Source organism: Benincasa hispida, chromosome 9 (assembly GCF_009727055.1).
Source record: "Benincasa hispida cultivar B227 chromosome 9, ASM972705v1, whole genome shotgun sequence".
Classification (NCBI taxonomy): domain Eukaryota; kingdom Viridiplantae; phylum Streptophyta; class Magnoliopsida; order Cucurbitales; family Cucurbitaceae; genus Benincasa; species Benincasa hispida.
Genome location: NC_052357.1, coordinates 81,002,971 through 81,017,767, shown reverse-complemented (window position 1 = coordinate 81,017,767; position 14,797 = coordinate 81,002,971). Strand labels below are relative to the sequence as shown.

The 14,797-nt window shown below is 39.9% G+C and overlaps 2 protein-coding genes across 3 annotated transcripts; one reads left to right on the top strand and one right to left on the bottom strand.

Annotated features, from left to right (window-relative positions):
- Positions 1–1,175: 1,175 nt before the first annotated feature.
- LOC120085808 (BRISC and BRCA1-A complex member 1) lies at positions 1,176–3,895 on the bottom strand. Its single transcript, XM_039042007.1, has 3 exons — positions 3,504–3,895; positions 1,909–2,067; positions 1,176–1,744 (listed from the first exon to the last, which is right to left on the bottom strand). The coding sequence occupies exons 1-3, from the start codon at positions 3,759–3,761 to the stop codon at positions 1,388–1,390; spliced, it is 774 nt and encodes a 257-aa protein (XP_038897935.1). The 5' UTR covers positions 3,762–3,895; the 3' UTR covers positions 1,176–1,387.
- A 674-nt stretch (positions 3,896–4,569) lies between these two features.
- Positions 4,570–13,640, top strand: LOC120085811 (uncharacterized protein C6G9.01c). 2 transcript variants are annotated; one of them, XM_039042009.1, is made up of 2 exons: positions 4,570–4,961; positions 12,932–13,640. In XM_039042009.1, the coding sequence occupies exon 2, from the start codon at positions 12,949–12,951 to the stop codon at positions 13,357–13,359; it is 411 nt and encodes a 136-aa protein (XP_038897937.1). In that variant the 5' UTR covers positions 4,570–4,961; positions 12,932–12,948; the 3' UTR covers positions 13,360–13,640. The 2 variants fall into 2 exon arrangements, with proteins under 2 accessions (XP_038897937.1, XP_038897938.1); XM_039042010.1 differs by having other exon boundaries at positions 4,572–4,735.
- The last annotated feature ends 1,157 nt before the right edge of the window (positions 13,641–14,797 follow it).

Below are 14,797 nucleotides of genomic sequence, written 5' to 3'. Positions count from 1 at the left end.
CAATCAATTGGTCAATATTATTTTTCATAATAATTAATTTCCAATTAATACATAATTAATTATCATTATTATAACATATTTGCCATTTAAATTAACCAATCTTCCAAAAGGGACCCATCAGCCATCAGGTAGCTGCTTGGATAAAGGAGAGCCGTTGATGACGGCGATGAGTTTCTGAAAAAGAATCTTTGAAATTGGAGATGACGTGGATCCAATGCCAAAAGGTTCGAAATTCCACCAAAGTATGGGGATGGGGTTTCGGGTCCCACCTTCCTACAACAGTGGATTTCATCTCATCCCACGTCAGCATGTGTATATGTATATTTTTTCTTTTATGAAATAATTTTTTGTAGGTTTTTTTTTTTTTTTTTTTGTTAAATCTCGTATCAATCTCGAGTATGAGATACTCTCATACTATGTTCTATTTTTGTCCATAAATAAAAAAAAATGATTATCAAATGAGACCTAAACTTTTAAGTCTATTTTCGACTTGAATTCATGCTCATATCAATATGTTAGTAGGTATATCTGAAATTATGTAATTAATTTCTTGAAATCAAAATAGAAGGAATTTTAAAAATTTAAGGATTATGGACATTTAAAAAGTTTTGGAGCCAAAATAGAATAATGATCTTATGAACATTTGAAAAGTTAAAAGAGATTGAAATAAGATCCGACTTAAATTGATTCATTAGAAGCCTAATTTTGTACGTATCTATCGAATTCGTAATCAAAATATAAATTATTTATAATTAGAGAGTCAGGTGGGTATAAGGAGATTAACTTTATGTTCATGTGAAAGGGCAATGGTGTAGCTTTTGGGATTATCAGAGAGCTTTTCTTTTTCTTTTTCCTTTGTGGTTGAAGGTTGATCAGATAGTTTTAGTAAACCACACAGGGACAGAGATGTTCCCTAATTCAAAAGTTGACTTATATTAATAAATTTTATAATAACATTCTATCATTTTCAGGAAATTATAAAACATAGCAATAATTGAATCAGATTGCCAAGTGGGAATCCATCAATTATTGGAACAAGCCTTTAGAATCTCTCCTCTCTCATACAAAAAATATTCATCCCTTCCCCGATCTCAAGAATGAAAGTCAACTTTCTGATACCCAAATGGACCCAACAATAAGTAATATGATTATCAAAATATGACATTTCGCGCAAATAATCTGAACATGACAAAGATGAATATCATACCATTAGACCGTTGTCTCTATTATCGCATAAACTTGACCTTATGTACATTAAACAAAACTTAATCTGTCAACAGAAAGAGAAATAGCCAAAAAAACATCAGAATACAGATGAACAAGTGAGGTAACATTAAGCTACAACAACAATCCAGGTTTCCACCATTGTTTTCAGCCCCTAGTTGTTTCACTGGCTGGTAACAGGGACAACTTCGGCCGCAGGAACAGAATCAGCGGGAGGCAATTTCTTTGTAAGAGGCTTTGGTATATCTAGATCATCTAGTGATATTCGCTGCTGGGGGTGTGATAACAACAGACACATACAACGGTACAGAATACGTGCAATTCCCTGGCCACTCTCGAAAATATAGCCTTCATACTGGCTGACATGATCAAGGGCATCAACTAAGGCATCATACACCTCCTGTGGGCAGTTGTCAGGTCCGGGCTTCTCGTGGAGGTATATAACATCAAAAGTGAAGACTTTTTGGTTCACAGGCCATTGATGTTGGGGTCGTGTCGATGATCTGCAATAAATAAGAATCTAAATGCAACAAATGGTTATGATGCATCCATATGATCTTTCAAACATACATTGAAACATAAGACGTTCAAGGTCTGATAATCTAGGCTCACTCATAGTTTCAGATAATAGATAAATATTTGAGCTGAGTTGACAGATTAGGACTAAAGGTATAATGAAAATACCACTCTTAGAATACGATTCTGGGCGGTTGACTTTCTTGCTTCGTGAGCAGCTACTCGGAAAAGACTGGTAAGATCGGCATGACTGCAAGGGGTAGTAGCACCAAGTCCCCTGACTGCAGCCTCTGCAGCTGCAATATCACTGCTAAACTCTTTTTTGAGCTTCATTTATATAAAAAAAAAATTGGATTAGAAGCAGATATGTCATTTAACAAGAATGCTACAAAAGAATAAGGCTTTTTCTATGCAGACGCTTGAATAACATTTCCATCAGTTTAGAGGTTTAGCAACTTAGTGTATCATATAAAGTGCAAGAGTAACAGTACATTTATAACACAGTTAAATATGCCCTCAACCCATGACTAGTTATGCATTTCAGAAAGTTGAGCCATGAAGATAATTCTTTTAGTTTAATTAGAAGTGAAGACTAAAAATAAATATAAGGAGAAGCAAATGACAAACGTGAAGGGCAAGAGTGATGGGAGCTATAGAAGTGAAGTGAAAGCTCAGTCTTTCTTGCGTGGTTAGTGCAGACAACTAAGGTTCAGGGTTTTCCAGTTTTCTTCTTCTGTATGTTAGCAGTCAATCATAGAGGGCGAGAGTTAAGAACTCAAGTAACAATGGTTAAAGGAGAAATCAGCTGCAAGCAACCAGAATCTCCATGCTCGTCTCCAAAAGAAATAGACTCAAGAAGAAGGATAGTTGGAGATATTATCTTCTCTCTTTTCCCTTAAAATACCATCAGTATTGTAGTCTTTCACAATCTAATTCTAATACTGGAGCATATATCAACATTATATTGACAATATCAAAACACCAGCTCTTAGTGAGAGTTAACAAAGTGAAAGGGAAAATGTTGGATCAGCACGGTCAACTTATATTCTTCAAATCAAAGTTGCAAAATGGATACTAGTTAGATCAGACAGTTTGTGCTATATACTTCAACTATAAGTAGAAAATTAGATACTGGTTGGATCAGCAAGTTTGTGTAATTCTTCTATTCAAATTTGGACAAACAAGGTGGACTAATAACCGACCTTTTCATTTTCTGCCCCACAGTTTGAACGAGAAAGGAGGACCCAAGTGCTTAATCACATTCACACAAACCAAAAACTTTAAGTTCCCAGGCTGAAAACTAGAAGGCATTTGACTTTAACTAAGCCAAGCCGGAGGAGTGATCATTTACGAAATAGAATCCCTCAATAAGCAATTAAATAAGATTTTTGGATAAGGAGAAAAAGAGAACTCAGGTATAGTCTACAACACATGCTACATACAATCTCGAAACTGCAAAAGAATTTAAACTACGAGTTTCCAATCAAAGAACAGTCATTATTTCTCCTAAACCACATGAAGTTGTTTTATATCTTTAGGTGGGCTGTTAGGATTTGAGTTCCCCAATCTAGGTAAATGAGTAGAAGGATGAAGAAAAGCTAATATGCAAGCAAGAAGATGAGGAAATATATACTCCCCTAGAAATTGAAATTTGCCTTAAACAGACAGAAACCCCAGAAACCCCAGAAATCCCGTAATCCAAAACCTACATTTCTGAATGAAGAAAGCAAAATCAAGAAGAAATAGGTGATGGGAGGGATTACCCAAATGGCAGATTTGGCGACGGTGGTGAAAGCAAATCGGTGGTCAGGATTCATGGAGAGTTTGGCGTGGACGAAGAGAAGAATTGCTTGCTTAATGGAGTCCATTCTGGTGATGGGTCGTCCATTAGAGCCGGTGGTTTTGATCTCAACCGAAGATTCAGGGTTCACATCTATGCAGAAGAGAATGTCTTCGCTGTTTAATCGCGATGGTTTCAGTGAGTATCCGCTTCCTCCTCTCTCAACTTCGATTGCCTCCATGGTTCTTCGGCGTCGATTTTTGGTATTTCAGAAATTGAATTGGGGATTTACTGTTTCTTTTTTGGGGGCACGTAGAAGGAGCCGTTTATCAGTTTACGGTAGATACGATTGCACAGCGTCGTGGACGATCGAGTTATATTTATATCTCTCAGCGTAATTCCACTTAGTGAGAAAGAAACATAGGTTTTATGTGAATTAACAATGTTTATAAACATATGAATCGAAATTATGAGAATAGGGACTAAACTCATAGTTAATAATGTTACACAAATATTAATGCACTAAATTTGGAATCAAAGGGAATGGTGTACTATCTTATTGTTACAAGAAGTATTTTGTTAAAACTGAAAAATCATGAGATGGAATTTTATTCACTATGACTAGGATTGATTAAGAATGACACTTATTTGGAAGCCAACTTATTTGACAACTAAATAATTTCACGACACTTAACTCATCTTATAATAGAAGTCACTTGTTAAATCTATTAGTTTATTAACAACATAGTAATAAGAGGATCAAAATGATTCTTTTTAATACAAAGATTAAAAAGGAACATTTTTTTAGTAAAAGACCAAAAAATGACGGTTTAGAACATAGAGTCCCAAACTCCCAAATAAATGTGTGTGAAAGTAAAAATACTAATCATTAGTCTAAGACTCTTTAAAGATTGACAATTAATCTACCGTGAAAAAAAGACTTGTTAGTAATGATGAAAGTCGTAGTTCAAATCTTCTAAAATTAAGTGGTACTAAAACAAAGGTATGGCAATTTTTGAGTTATAGAAAATAAATTTTAGAGTTATCAAGCCAATTATGGTTAGGTTAAAAAAACAAAAGAAAAACGTTCCTCCGCAGCCCCATCTCCCCACGCACTCTCCCTACCTTCCCCGGCTCCCTCACGACGCTATCCTGTTCTCTCTCGCCCAGCGCCCACGCGCTGTTGCTCCGCCTACCAGCCGCCAACTGCAGCAGGTAATCTTTCCTCTCTCTCCCCCTGTGTGCTTTGCTGCAGATCCCTTCCTCTCTCTCTCTCTCTCTCAGTTTTTTCCCCTACCTCTCCTCTGCGTCTTTCTCCGGCCACTGCACCCGGAAGCTCCCAGTCGCCGCGCACCGCAGAACACTACTCAGACGACGTCGGACATCCCTTAGGACAGTAATCAATCCCTCGCCCAGCTAGTGTTCTCGACGGTCAGTTTAGGTGGGTGTTTCCTTCTGGTTTCTGGTTTGTTCTTGCTACCCATGATTCATTTGACTTTGAAATTGATTACACACTCTGTCTCGGCCTTAGATTCACAAGTCAGAGGAGTTTTAGCTTTCTGTCGATTACAAGGCTCCGATATCGTATTTGAATTTACTATTTAATGTTGTCTTTAGAGTTATAAGCCTTGAATTTTCATTGTGCTTCGAATTGGGGGTTTCGTTGCGGTCATGGGACTTATTTGAGAATAAATATCAATTTGGGAACATTTTCTAAGCACCATGGGAAAAATGAAAATGTTACAGTAGTTTGGGTTCAAACTAAATGGAATTATGTTAATTGTTATTAAGATTGGATAGACTTTCCCAAGCTGAAAGCAACTTAATTTTGTTGCTCGAAATTGTTTGAGGTAAGTGACTCAACAACTGGAAAGCCGGGCTTGGTTCGGATTCTTTTGTTGATAATTTGGGCCTCGCCAAACAGTTTTTATATGATAACTTGAGTGCCTTACATGTATGATATTAAAATTTTCATGTTTTTAACATGAGAGGATTTGATAGTGGGTACAATTTAGTGGCAATTACCCCACCTACTACAACTGATATACATCATCCAGTTTTACTAGAATTGATGTACAGCACAAATTCACGTTATAATGTTCGGTACCTAGTAGATTGAGGGTTTGCTCCTCTGAGTCTGTAAAGGAGTTTGCTATACATAGTAGTTGGACTAGTTTACCGTAGGATAAGGTTAATTGTTCACTAAGATGACTTAGATTAGATGACTTTACCAGATTTGTAACAGAACAATCGGTTTAGGTCTTACTAGTTAAAGTCATCCAGTTCATGTTGCATTGGAGCTAAGAAGTACGAACACTTTATTTTGGCTAGCTTGTTCGTGTCCGACACATGTTAGACATTTGGACACTCTGACACTTGTTGGACACATATCGGACACTTGTTAGTGCAACAATTGTGTTAGACATACATGGAATACTTGTTGAGTAGACTAAAAAGTTGCATATATGACAATAATAATAACTTTTGAGTGTGAAATACATCAAACTAAGTTTTTTTAATGTAACACTCAAAGTTTGAATGAACCAATATCGCATCCGAATGATAGAGATCCTGAGGACATGGAAGTATGGTTAAGAAAGGCTTAGAAGAATTGAAAGTTACTACCTATACCAATAAGGTACACCTTTCTTTTCGATTGCTCAATCATAGTAACTCCAAAGTTAAGTATGCATAGCTTGGAGCAATTTTAGTTGGGTGATCTCCTGGGATTTTTCCTAAGATGCATGTGAGTGAGGACAAAGCATGTAGAAAGGACCAGTGTTAGTTTGTGGGGATAGTCTTCAATCTTGAAAGCACAAAAGGATTATGAGTTAGGTTGCAGGGGATGTAGGGGAACATTAAAGCAAATAAGTTTCGAATCTGTATTCCAAATCTTGGGTCTGGGCATTACAAATGGTATCAGAGCAGAACCTCTCCCAGTAGGATGTGGTTCGGGGATGAACCAAGTAGAAGTTGGTGGGTATACAACACCTCGAGTTTAGGAGGGGTACATGAATGAACCGATATCACATCCGAACGAGAGGGATCTCAAGGACATGGAAGTATGGTTAAGAAGGTTTAGAAAAATTGGTAGTTACTACTTATACCAACAAGGTGCACCTTCCTTTTCATTGGCTCAATCATAAGACCTCCAAAGTTAAGTGTACTTAGTGTAACAATCATGCTTGTCCAGGACGTGTTGCCCCTGGCCGCATGCCCAATCCAACCCTTATTTATCATGTTTTTATGTTATGTATTTTCATTAGTTAAGTTAGTTTGCTTTCCTTGTACTTTTGTTGTAAGTAACCGCTTGCTCTTTTGTACATGCATGGGTGCCAGTTGGCTTTTTGTTCAGAATGCACTAATGGGGGTAAAACTAATCATCACACCCTCATATCCGAAGTAGTATGCTATAAACCCGTCTTCTAAAACTGTTTTCTACGAAACGGGGGTGGAGATTGTGAGAGGCACTCATTGTGTCATCAGCAATCCAAATATGAATTGGCTGACTTGTTCTTAAGCGAGAACAAGTGCCGCACAATCTTTAAGCAAAGTCCTTGAAAGGGCAATTGTGACAATTGGTATCAAAGCCATGTTGGCTTGAGAAGTTGAGAAGTTGCCATCATGTCTGCTACAAAACAGTTGGAAAGCCCCAAGTTGACTGGTTGGTTGAGATAGAAGAGCAACTGCTCTATCTAAGAAAAGTCCTTGGTCATGTTAGATGCCTATAAAGTCAGTTAGAAGAAATCTCTAAGAAGGTCGACAGAATCGATGCGGTAGCTGGCCGTTTAGATGGAATGCCCGTCAAGGAGTTGATGACAAGGATTGAGACCCTGGAAGCAAAGGCTACTAGATCTGGTAGCTTCTAGCATGGGGATAGCTCAGAGCTCATTGCTCATGTGGAAAAGCGTGTTGAAGAACTAGACAGCTGATAGAAAATGATAGTTTAGATGCTGAACAGCTTGTTAGAAGACCTTAGACCGCCCTCGATCTCGTAAGGACAAAGATCGCAAACGTCAGTGCAAGACTAAACCTCTTCATGAGAGCAGTGGGAAACTAAGCCCCAACTGGGAGTGTGGTTCAGTTTAACAGGGTGAAAGTACTCGAACCTAAGCCCTTTTTTGGGGCTCATGATGCTAAAACCCTATAGAATTTCATCTTCGATATGGAGCAATATTTCAGGGCTACGAATATAGTGACTGAAGAGTCTTAAGATCACCTTGGCGATGATACACTTGGCAGACGACGCCAAGTTATGGTGGAGGTCCCGTTTCATGGACATCCAAGAGGGTCGATGTACCATTGACACGTGGGATAAGCTGAAATAGGATTTGCGTTCTCAATTCTTCCCCAAGAACATTGAAATTTTAGCAAAACACAAACTACGGGAATTGAAACATACTGGTAGTATCGGGGAATACGTAAAGCAATTCGCGGGATTGATGTTGGACATCCGAGACATGTCAGAGAAAGACAAAGTTTTCTGTTTTGTCGAGGGTCTTAAGACATGGGCGAAAACCAAATTGTATGAACAGAGAGTCCAAAGTCTCTCCGAAACCTTCGCTGCTGCAGAATGGCTGTTTGTTCTCAACAATGGCATGCCCTAGGAATCGAGGTGGAATCTAACCTCTTCTAATGGGGGTAACAAATCGAACAGATCTAGCTCTCCCAAGAGTAGGGGAGGAGACGAAGCAGGAGGGACGGATCATAAACCCTTCCAACCAAAAGGGGCTATATGGGGCGTACGCCTAATCAGCAACAGAGCAATTATAAAGGGGGACCCCTCTCGTACTTCCTGTGTAAGGGGTCCCATCGAGAATACAAATGTCCAAATTGAGTGGCCCTCAAAGCTTTCCAGGCTTTGTTGGCAACAAACTCTGAAATTGAGGGAAAAATAGTTGAGTTAAACACGTTAACAGAAGAAGGTGACGATAACCTGTGCATGAGGGCCCTAAAGCTTTTATCTACCCTCCAAAAGAAGACAGAAGGAAACAAGGAACCAGTGGAACGTGGGCTCATGTATGTTGAAACATGGATGAACCATAAGTTGACCAAGAGCACGATGGTCGACTCTGGAGCCACCCACAACTTTATGATTGAGACAGAAGCCCATCACCTCCACTTGCAGTGGGGCAAGGACCCAGGAAAAATGAAAGCGATCAACTCAGTCACCCTACCCATTGTGGGAATTGCCTAAAGGACGATGACAAAACTAGGTTCATGGGTTGGATAGACCGATTTTGTGATCGTAAAGATGGATGACTTCGATGTTGTGTTAGAAATGAAATTTCTCCTTGAACACAAGGTCATCCCTATGCCTCTAGCCACATGCTTAGTGATCACGGGGTCGAGCCCCATTGTTGTCCAAACAATCATCAAGCAACCATATGGAGTGAAAATGATATCGACTATCCAGCTGAAGAGAGGGCTAGCCGTGATGAACCTACCTTCATGGCCATCCCTGTGGTCGGGGAAGAAGATTCGAAAGAATCTGTTCCCGAGGAGATCTAGTATGTGTTAGACAAATACATCGACGTCATGCTAGACAGTTTGCCAAAAACCCTGCCTTCACGGAGGGGATAGATCATGAGATTGAATTGCTACCCAGGGCCAAACCCCCTACTTAAAATGCATATCGCAGGGTGCCACCAGAGTTCGTAGAACTTAGAAAGCAGTTAGACGAGTTGTTGAATGTGAGATTCATTAGAACCACCAAAGCGCCCTATGGGGCCCTTGTGCTGTTTCAGAAAAAGGACAGAAGTCTCCGATTGTGCATTGACTACAGAACATTGAACAAGCTCACAGTCCGAAGCAAGTACCCTCTACCCATCATCACTGATCTGTTCGATCGTCTTCATGGGTCCAAGTACTATACAAAGCTTGACCTAAGATCGGGGTACTACCAGGTTTGCATGGTAGAGAGTGATGAGCCAAAGACCACCTGTGTTACGAGATAAGAGACATTTGAGTTCCTAGTCATGCTCTTCGACCTCACCAACGGCGCTGCTACATTCTGTACATTAATGAACCAAGTGTTTCACGAATATCTAGATAAGTTTGTGGTAGTCTACCTTGACGATATAGTTGTGTACAGCCTATTCATAGAGGAACATAAAGTCCACCTGCAAATAGTTTTCGAAAAGTTAAGGAAGAATCAGTTATATGTAAAGAGAGAGAAGTTCTCATTTGCACAATAGCGTATCAACTTCCTCGGCCATGTGATTGAATGCAAGTGAATAGGGATGGAAGAAGGGAAACTTGCGGCCATCTGAGGTTGGAAAGTGCCGACCTTTGTCATTGATCTGCAATCCTTCCTCGGATTAGCCAATTATTATCGACGGTTCGTGGAAGAATTCTCTAAAAAGGTAGGACCCCTGACGGAGTTATTGAAGAAATATACGAGTTGGAGGTGGACTCCAAAGTGTCAAGCCGCTTTTGAAGGCTTGAAGAAGGCCATGATAGAGGGTCCTGTCCTTGGGATAGTCGACATTACTAAGCCCTTTGAAGTCGAGACAGATGCATCAGACTTTTCTTTGGGGGGCGTTCTTCTCCAAGATGGACACCCCATTGTGTACGAGAGCCGTAAGTTGAATGACGTTGAAAAGCGGTATGCCACTTCTGAAAAAGAAATGCTGGCGGTTGTTCATTGTCTAAGGGCCTGGAGACAATACCTCCTAGGTGCGAAGTTTGTGGTCAAGACAAATAATAGTTTAATATGTCACTTTTTCGGCCAGCCCAAAGTTATCATTGAAACAGGCACAATGGCAAGAATGCTTAGCTGAATTTGACTTTCAGTTTGAACGTAGGCCGGGTAAGGCTAACCAAGCAGTTGACGCTCTCAGTCGAAAGAACGAGCATGCAGCCTATGCATGCTCGCCCATCTAAAAGCTAATAGTTTGAGTGGGAGCATTCGAGAGACGATTAAGGCACATCTCGCAAATGATAAAGTAGCCTACGTAATTGTACAACTAGCAAAAGAAGGGAAAACTCGACAATTTTGGGTCGAAGACGACCTCCTCCTTACCAAAGGTAACTGCCTATATGTCCATCGGTCAGGGGAGTTGTGGAGATTATTGATGAAAGAATGCCATGACACACTGTGTGAGCCAGACACAATGACTGGCAAAGAACTTACGTGCTATTGAATCAAGGATACTATTGGTCGAGCCTCAGAAACGATGTCATGCATTACACCAAAACTTGCCTTGTTTGTCAGCATGACAAAGTCGAAAGGACGAAGTTAGCAGGTTTACTGGAACCCTTGCCACTGCCCTCAAGACCGTGGGAGATTGTATCCCTTAACTTCATCACGCACCTGCCGAAAGTTGGAGAATTTGAATCCATACCGGTCATCATTGACAAATTCTCGAAATATGCCACATTCATCCCAACGCCAAAACTGTGTTTCGCAGAAATGACAGCCCACTGATTCTTCAAGCATGTCGTGAAACTGTGGGGTGTTCCCGTGAGCATCATTAGTGACCGTGACGAAAGATTCACTGGGACGTTCTGGACGGAATTATTCAAAATGTTGGCCTCGACTCTGAACATCTCGTCGAGCTATCACCCACAAACTGATAGGCAAATGGAATGTTTCAATAGCATGCTCGAAGAGTATCTGTGACACTTCATCGATGCAAGACAGAAGAATTGGCTTCAGATGTTAGATGTTGCCCAATTTAGCTTCAACAACCAGAAAAGCTCGTTCACAGGAAAGACCCCCTTTGAAATTGTTTGTGGTCAACAACCCCTCATGCCTCACATCATAGACCACCCCTATGCAGGAAAGAGCCCTCAAGTGCATTTCACCATAGAGTGGAGACCGTCCTCTAAAGTTGCTCGCGTGTGCTTAGAGAAAGCGTCGAGGCGCATGAAGAAGTGGGCCGATACGAAGCATAGACCTCATGAGTTCCAAATGGGTAACACGTATTAATTAAACTGCGGTCAGATCAGTTTTGGTTTCATGGCCAGTGAGACCAACACCTAGTGAGAAAATATGAAGGGCCAGTCGAAGTGATCAAGAAAATCAGGAAAACCTCTTATCGAGTTTAGTTGCCCTCATGGATGAAGATTCACCCTGTCATCCACGTTAGCAATCTGAAACCCTACTATCCTGATCCCAATGATGAACAACGCAACGTAGTGACATGTCCACCGATCACGATGAAGTACACGGTTGAGAACAAAGTAACGGTCATGCTTGTCCAGGGCGTGTTGCTCGTGGCCGCATGCGCAATCCAACCCCTATTTGTCATGCTTTCATGTTATGTTCTTTCATCAATTAAGTTAGTTTGCTTTTCTTGTACTTTTGTTGTAAGTGACTGCTCACCCTTTTGCATATGCAAGGGTATCAGTTGAATTTTTGTTCAGAATGCACTATATAGGGGTAAGACTAATCATCACAACCTCATATCTGGAGTAATATGCTATAAAGTCGTTGTTGTTGCTTATTGCTTTCTAGCCTACTACAATCTTTCTTTACTCAAATCATGCTTTCAAATGTCTGCGAAAACATTTTCCTCTAGGCCCGTTTTCTAAGAAACGGTGGTGGAGGTTGTGAGAGGCACTCGTTGTGCCATCGGTGATCCGAATCTGAATTGGTTGACTTGTTCTTGAGCGGGAACAAGTGCCGCACAATTGCTAATCCTAGTCCCTGAAAGGGCGATTGTGACACTTAACTTGGAGCAATCCTATGTTGGATGACCTCCTAGGATTTTTTCTAGGATGCATGTGAATGAGGACAAAGCATGTAGAAAGGACCAGTGTTGGTTTGTAGGGATAGTCTTCAATCTTGGAAGCACAAGAGGATAATGAGTCAGGTCGTAGGGGATGTAGGAGAATGCCAGGGCAACTAAGGTATTGCATCTGGATTCCGAATCCTAATTCGAATCTTGGGGTGTTACATTTAAGCTTATAAATGCATCAACCCATTTACTTTGAAAATGGTATGTATTTTTTAAAATGTATGTTTTAATAGGCGTGTTCTTGTTGTGTCCTAGATTTTTAATATATGGTGTGTCGCCGTGTCCGTGTCCGTGTCGTATCATATCTATATCTGTGCTTCTTAGCATTGGGGCACATGACAAAGTGACAATAGATAGTGCCACGAGTCTAGTGATGTCATGGTCCATATCTATTTTCTTTGAAGCTCTATTTTTGTACTCTTTTAGAGTTTCTCCTCTCAATAAGTATAGCTTTGTTTTCAATTTAGAATGATATGATTTATTGTTTTTATTTGGGATCCCAAAATAAAATTATTTAAATTTTTAATAACGTTCAATTATTATTGTTGTTTTCAATTTTAGATGTTGCGGATCCATGCAGTAATGACTTCAAATAGAGGTCTTAGAAAGCTGCTTTATTATGGGTGCTCTAGGATTAGTTTCTGAGATTAATGAACTTCTTGTACAGGTGATTTTATTCTATAAATGCCGAAGAAATCTTCTAAAACGCCTAAAAAGGTGCAAGAGAATGCCTTTACGAAAGAGGAAAACTCCAATGCTGCAGAAAAACCCAATACTGCAATGAAAGAGGAAAAGCCCCCTTCAATAAAGAAACACAATGAGATTGATGAAATTTTCGCCGGGAAGAAGAGAAAAAAACCGGAAGTTGAAAAGGCCAAGGAACCAAAACTAGATACACCAGTCAGACCAAAGAAGATAAAGAACAAGAAAGAGGATGGGACTCAGTCTAAAAATGGCTTTGCAGACCCACCATCACGCCGCAGAAAGAAAACAGGGGACGGGCTTATAATTTACACAGAAGAGGAACTGGGTTTTGGCAATCCAGATGCTGGAGGCACTCCGCTCTGCCCATTTGACTGTTCCTGTTGCTTCTAAACATCTCAATGTTTAACTTTTGTTCTAGAGTTTGCTTCTCTATCTGGTAAACTTCTGTTACATCTTCCATCTTTGTAATTCTAATTTCCAATTTTGAAGATGGCTTGAGCAGTTTATTTGTTTCCATAACTACTATGCATTGGAGGCGGTCGTAGCAGTTTTGCAGGAAGTATGTAGATATAAATTATGCCACATCAAAATGTAAGATATTGGGTCTATGATGGAATCAATGACAGTTTATTTTGAATGCCTGTCAATGATGGATCTGATGGTTCTCTTAATTGGTTTCTTGAGGCCAGTTGAATTAACTTTTGTTTATATATAGATTGCTTGGACCTTGTGATGTTATCGGAACTTTGAAGGTGCAGATACACTGTCAAGTGATGTTACTTCAACTTCAACTTTGGATCTTTTTAGAAATCTAGATCTCTCCACTGGCGATCTCTGTTTATAAACGAATGTGTCCTGCAATCATCATATTTCAAGACGACGTTTGTTGCTTGGCATTTCTACTCTCATTACCCGACAGGGTTATGGAGTTAATAGGTTAGAGTATCCACTGCATTATGAAGTGAATAAGTTGAATTAGAAAGTATATGTGCAAAGGGAAAATTATTCTACAAAAAAGTTAAATAACAATTTTCATGTATTTTGAGGACTGTCCACTTATGTGATAAATGTGTCTCAATAACTTTTAATTTTGTATTAGTCCATAAATTTTAAAAAAGTCATGGACTGAAAAAAAAAAACTTACGAGAGTGTTTGGACCCCCTATTTAGAGTTGGGCGGGTGGGCTATTATAGCCCACCCAACGTTTAGGGCTCCAACTAAAATAGTTGGAGCCCAAATCCCACTTAACCCACAAATTATTTGGCTCGATTATTTTATTCTCCCTTGTTTTGTTTACTTTGATTACTGCTCGATTATTTTGCTATGCTTCCTTCCATCTCTTCTCCTTAGGATCTCGCCATTGTTCTCGATCAGCATCATTCTTGATGGATTTTGGAGCTTCCTTTTCTCCGTTCCTATTGATCGACGACCATTGTGGTTCTCTTTGGTTGGATTTGAAGAAATCCTTCGTAGATCGAGACTACGGTATGTTTGGTAGTCTAGATATGTATTTTTCTCTAGATTTGTAACCCTTTCTTTTGGCTTCCTCTTTCATCTTGCCGTTTCGAACGCCACTCTTGTTCCTCCTTTATCTTGCCACTTCCTTCAGTGCTCTTTGCTCTCTTTGCTCCAAACGAGGGTTTCCCCATGCCGCTTCTTTCGGTTCTTTAATATTTTGTATTGTCCCTTCTGTCTATCTGAGTCCAAAATCATACAACCATGTTGGAGCTCAGATCTTGCTTGGTAGGGGATGGAGATCCTCGTTTGGAGCATGGTAGGGGATGGAGGATGGTGTTAAGATCTTGGTAGAGTTACTAGATCCAATGGT